Here is a 4226-nt window from a genome sequence, read left to right as displayed (position 1 = left end):
AGAGACGAAGCAGGAGGAAGTGCGGAATGCCAATGGGGTGGGGTGAGGGGCGCTGCACCCGCTTGCACAGCGCCCCACTGGGATGAGGCTGCAAACGCAGGGCGGAGGCAGTGATTTCTGAGGCGGCAGCTGCGGCACCGTGCCGGTGGTCGCACTGTTGTTTTGCGGCCGCTTCTCCACTCGTGCCTCCGGGCGCATGGCGCAAAGTCACTGGCGTGTCTTCTGGCACCGCCCCCGCACGCGCATTGCGCCTGCAGATAAGACCTCGTGGCCTTCCAGTTGGTGGGGACGCGTTTCCCACTGCAGAGTGCCCCAATGCTGTGCGTCTTTGCATTCATCCTGCATTCCCCCTTTTTGAGTTCCGGACAGCCACGTCGTGGGCAAGACGAGGCCCAAGAGGTGCGTATTCATGCATTTTTTATTTTTGATTGCTGTGCGAGCCTGCGGTGGAGGAATGGTCTGCCGTGTGCTGTGCGACTTTGACTAATAATTAAGGGGAAAACGTCCCTAATAATTGCAGGTTTCTATAATTTTGTCGTGATGTGGCGAGTGTCACGCAGCGTAAGGCTAGAAGGGCTGGCACGTGCAGGGACTGGTGCGCTCGTCGCACGCTGCCCATGTCACTTCTCGCACCGTCTGGCAAGGCAGGGGAGGGCGGCGGCTGCGCGTGTAGTCGTGCGGATCCTTCCGACGGCGAAACATCTTCGTGTCGGCGCCGGTTGAGGGCCCTCTGTGCTGCCGCTGACGAGCCCCCGAGAGGCAGGCTGACTCGAGTTTCTCTGGGCGGTTCTGCGAGCGCGGAAAGTGCCTTGCGGGCCTCCCCTCGTCGTCAGCACAGAAGGAAGTGTAGATGGTGTGGCCTCGACTTGTTCTTTCCCTCCATTGGCTAATGCAGAAATAGATAAACGCCTACGACACATTCCTCTGTGGTCGGAACGGCAAAAGGACGAAGTGAGCACTATGTTTGTTTTCCCCTTTTCACCTTTCTTTAGGGGAAGGGTAAGGCATAGACTATTCTTGCGTAGTTTTGTGCTTTGCGTGGCGGGTTACCTAACATATTCGTAGTGCGGTTGGCAGGGAACGCGTTTTTTTTCTTTTTTTTGTAAAGGGGTTTTCTTTTGGGTGTCGTTGTTCTGCCTGCCTCTGCGTCTCATGTCGTTTAGGGTCGATGCCGCGTTGCATGCACCCACAGAAGGAGAGGAGGTGGGCGGTTGTAATGCTTTGCAAGGGGGCACTTCTGGAGATGCGACGGAGGACCGCGCCGCGTTCCGCACGTTGCCAGCCAGTGGGAGGAGACGGGTGAACATTCCGCGGCCTACGCCCCACGCGGATGGTGCGGGTGCGTCAGCCCACGAAGCGGCTGCAGCAGGAAAGAAGGCGGAGGAAACGGCCGCGGGCCCATCTCCCCTGCCCAATGGGGCTCCGCGTGGGATTGCGTTGGCGGAGAAGGCGCACTTTGATCAGTCCCGCGTGAACGCTGCCCCAAGGTGTGGTGAGTCAACGGCAGGCGAAGTGCTGGGCCGCCGGATATGTGCTGAACCCTCCTCTTCTGCTCGGCCCGTAAAAGCCGACTCCGCCGCCGGAGTCCACCGAAACCCAGTGGATGCGCTGCAGCTTCAGGGTGTGCGAGAGCAGCTGCTGTGGCTGAACGTCACGGGGAGGGACGACTTGCTGTCTCGATACCTCGTCAACGGCCCTGCAATCGCCAGTCACGAGGGACACGGTGTCACTGAAGCCCATTGCGGGGGCGGCAAGCCACACCACGTGGATCCCGAGGGGCAAAGCGCGTCGTTGCACGGAGCCCGACAGTTTGACGCGAGGGCGCGCTTTACCAACAAACAGATTTTTCGGAGGAAACTTGTTCTGCTGGGTTATCAGGAGGTTGGCAAGACGTCTTTGCGGAAGTGCTTCGAGTCGGAGCCGTTCTTATTGAAGCGACTGCCGGAGGTGAGGACGACGACGGGGGTGGAGGTTTGCAGCCAAAATATTCGTGTTGCTGGGGATTGGGTTCAGCTCATCATCTCGGATTTTGCGGGGCAGGAGTCGTACCACTCACACACGCTCTTTCTTACGGATCGATCCATATTTCTTCTCGTGTGGAAGATATCGTCCGTCGAGCAGGACTTTCAGGGCTCTGGCATCTGCGTGCACGAGGAGGAGCGGCTGTACAGGTGGATCGCGGAGGTCTACGCCAAGTTTCCGCGGGCGAAGATTGCGCTGGTCGCCACCCACCTGGATGAGCTCCGGGTGCAGGGGCAGCGCAGCGTGGAGCGGATCCTGTCAAAGGTGGCGGGGAAAGTCGTAAGCTTCATGCAGCACATAGCCGCCACAGACCCAAATACGGGCGCCGCCGTCACCAATGAAATTGTGGGCAGCTTTGCTGTGTCGTGTAAGACGCGCCAAGTAATCGCGGCCGGGGAACTACGGCATTTGTCCGGTCAGAGTCTGAGCGCCCTGCTGCGGTTCTTCGCGGAGGTGGCACACCGGGAATGTGTGGAGGACAAGGAGTTTCCCGCCGCCGCCATTCCCGGGCGCGAGTTGACACTTCTAGAGGCGGTGACGAGCGAAGAAAAACGGTCCCCGCATAAGTTGCTGCTCCCCCTGGGAGAGTTTATTCATTCCGCGGTGCAGTTGGGTGTGAAGTCGGGCGAGGAGGCGCTGCAAGTCGCCCGACTTATGCACAGCTGGAATATTATTTACCTCTTTAACTCGTACTGTTTGTCGGACAACACCTTCATCATGCTGCGTCCTCTTTGGCTGAGTCGCCTTGCCGCCGCGCTGTTTTCCTACGCCCACGTCCTTCGCACCCCGCTGCACCTGCGCAGCATATTTGGGCGTCTCGAGTACACCGTCAGCGTTGCCGAGGCGGCCGATATGCACCTCCTGAGGAAAGGGTTTCTTCGCTGGCCGTTGGCCCGGGTTTTGTTCCGGACCCCGCTGCGTGACATTTTGGAGCACGAGCCTGATGAATTGGACTACACCTTAGCCGTGCGCTTCCTCGTCTCCCTGGGCCTCGTCGTTCCCGTCGTCGTCCCGTGCGATGAGTTTGCGCTGCTGCAGGAGGAGACGCCGGCTGACCTCGAGGTAGGGCAGCCGCTCGTTCGCGAGGCGGCGCTCACGCGCTACTTCGTGCCCAGCCTCTCCCCGTTCGTCGCCCCAGTGAGCCTGCGGCGGCTCGCACCGGTGCTGTTCAACCGCGGGACGCAACTCAAGTTCGAGTTCAACCTCCTCCCGGACGAGGCCTGGTGGCGCTTCCAGGCCCAACTGCAGGGACGCCAGAAGATCATCGTCCTGCACGAGCCGCGCGGCGCCCTCACCGGCGACGAGGACGAGGACGTCTGGGACGACTACCGACTGCTCGAGGCGGACGAGGAGCACAACCGATGGCGGGACGCCATGTGGCTCGCCGGTGACTGCTGCCGGGTCTTTTTGTATCGTGAGGGGCTTCAAGTGATACACGTTTTTTCCACGGCGACGAGGCCGCACGGCGCGGAGGCGCTGCTGGAGGAGGTCGAGGGCGTCATGTCGAGGTTGCTGCTGGAGTACCGTGGCCTGCAGCGGACGGTGTGCGTGGCATGCCCGGGGCCAGACTGTGACGGCTGGCTGCCGTCAGATGAGGTGCTGATGGGGGCCCGGGTCACATGCCGGACATGCAGGCAGACGATCAACAGCAACGACGTGGTGGCCGCCGACGTTGGGCCACGGCGATCGCACGGCTTCAGCGACGCGCTGCTGCGGGAGGCCGGAGAGCTGCTTTGCCTCTCCCTGAGTCCCAGCTACCGTGCACGGCTCTGCGAGCACCTTTGCGTGGACCGCGCAGGCGTCCTTGGCGCCCTCCCCACCGACAGCAACGGCGGCGACGTGGAGGGCGAGGGGGCGGCGGCGGGACACGCGCCGGATTGCATGTACGCGCTCGACAAGGTCGTTCGTGCGGCCATGCTGCGCTCGCTACGCGAGCGCGTCGAGGAGGAGGCACGCAGGCGCCGGATGCTGGAGCCCGCGGCGCCCACCCTGCGAGTATCGTTTCCCTCGAAGTGATGCTTCACGGTTTTTTTTTTACTTTTATTATTTTATTCTTCTGCTTCTCTGCACGGACAGTCGTGCGGGTGGCGGCGAGCGGAATTGCCGGGACAATGCGGAGGAGGATGGGGGGCATTTATCCCACCGCTGGCAGAGGGCCATAGGGGGCCACACACACACACACACACACACACACACACAACAAA

At 61.2% G+C, this 4226-nt stretch overlaps 2 protein-coding genes across 2 annotated transcripts, besides 1 other annotated feature; one reads left to right on the top strand and one right to left on the bottom strand.

Annotated features, from left to right (window-relative positions):
* Tco025E_00644 (uncharacterized protein) lies at positions 1 to 334 on the bottom strand (the record flags this gene model as incomplete). The annotated part of the gene is made up of 1 exon (XM_029367584.1): positions 1 to 334. A coding segment is annotated over one exon (334 nt), but the record flags the coding sequence as incomplete, so codon positions are not given.
* An 818-nt stretch (positions 335 to 1152) lies between these two features.
* On the top strand, positions 1153 to 4038 carry Tco025E_00643 (uncharacterized protein; the record flags this gene model as incomplete). The annotated part of the gene is made up of 1 exon (XM_029367583.1): positions 1153 to 4038. The coding sequence occupies one exon, from the start codon at positions 1153 to 1155 to the stop codon at positions 4036 to 4038; it is 2886 nt and encodes a 961-aa protein (XP_029232351.1).
* A 151-nt stretch (positions 4039 to 4189) lies between these two features.
* Positions 4190 to 4221: a microsatellite.
* Positions 4222 to 4226: the final 5 nt, after the last annotated feature.

Source organism: Trypanosoma conorhini (assembly GCF_003719485.1).
Source record: "Trypanosoma conorhini strain 025E chromosome Unknown Tco_14.4_contig_00015, whole genome shotgun sequence".
Lineage (NCBI taxonomy): Eukaryota > Euglenozoa > Kinetoplastea > Trypanosomatida > Trypanosomatidae > Trypanosoma > Trypanosoma conorhini.
The sequence above is the reverse complement of the archived record's forward strand: the minus strand, read 5'-3'. Positions and strand labels throughout refer to the sequence as shown.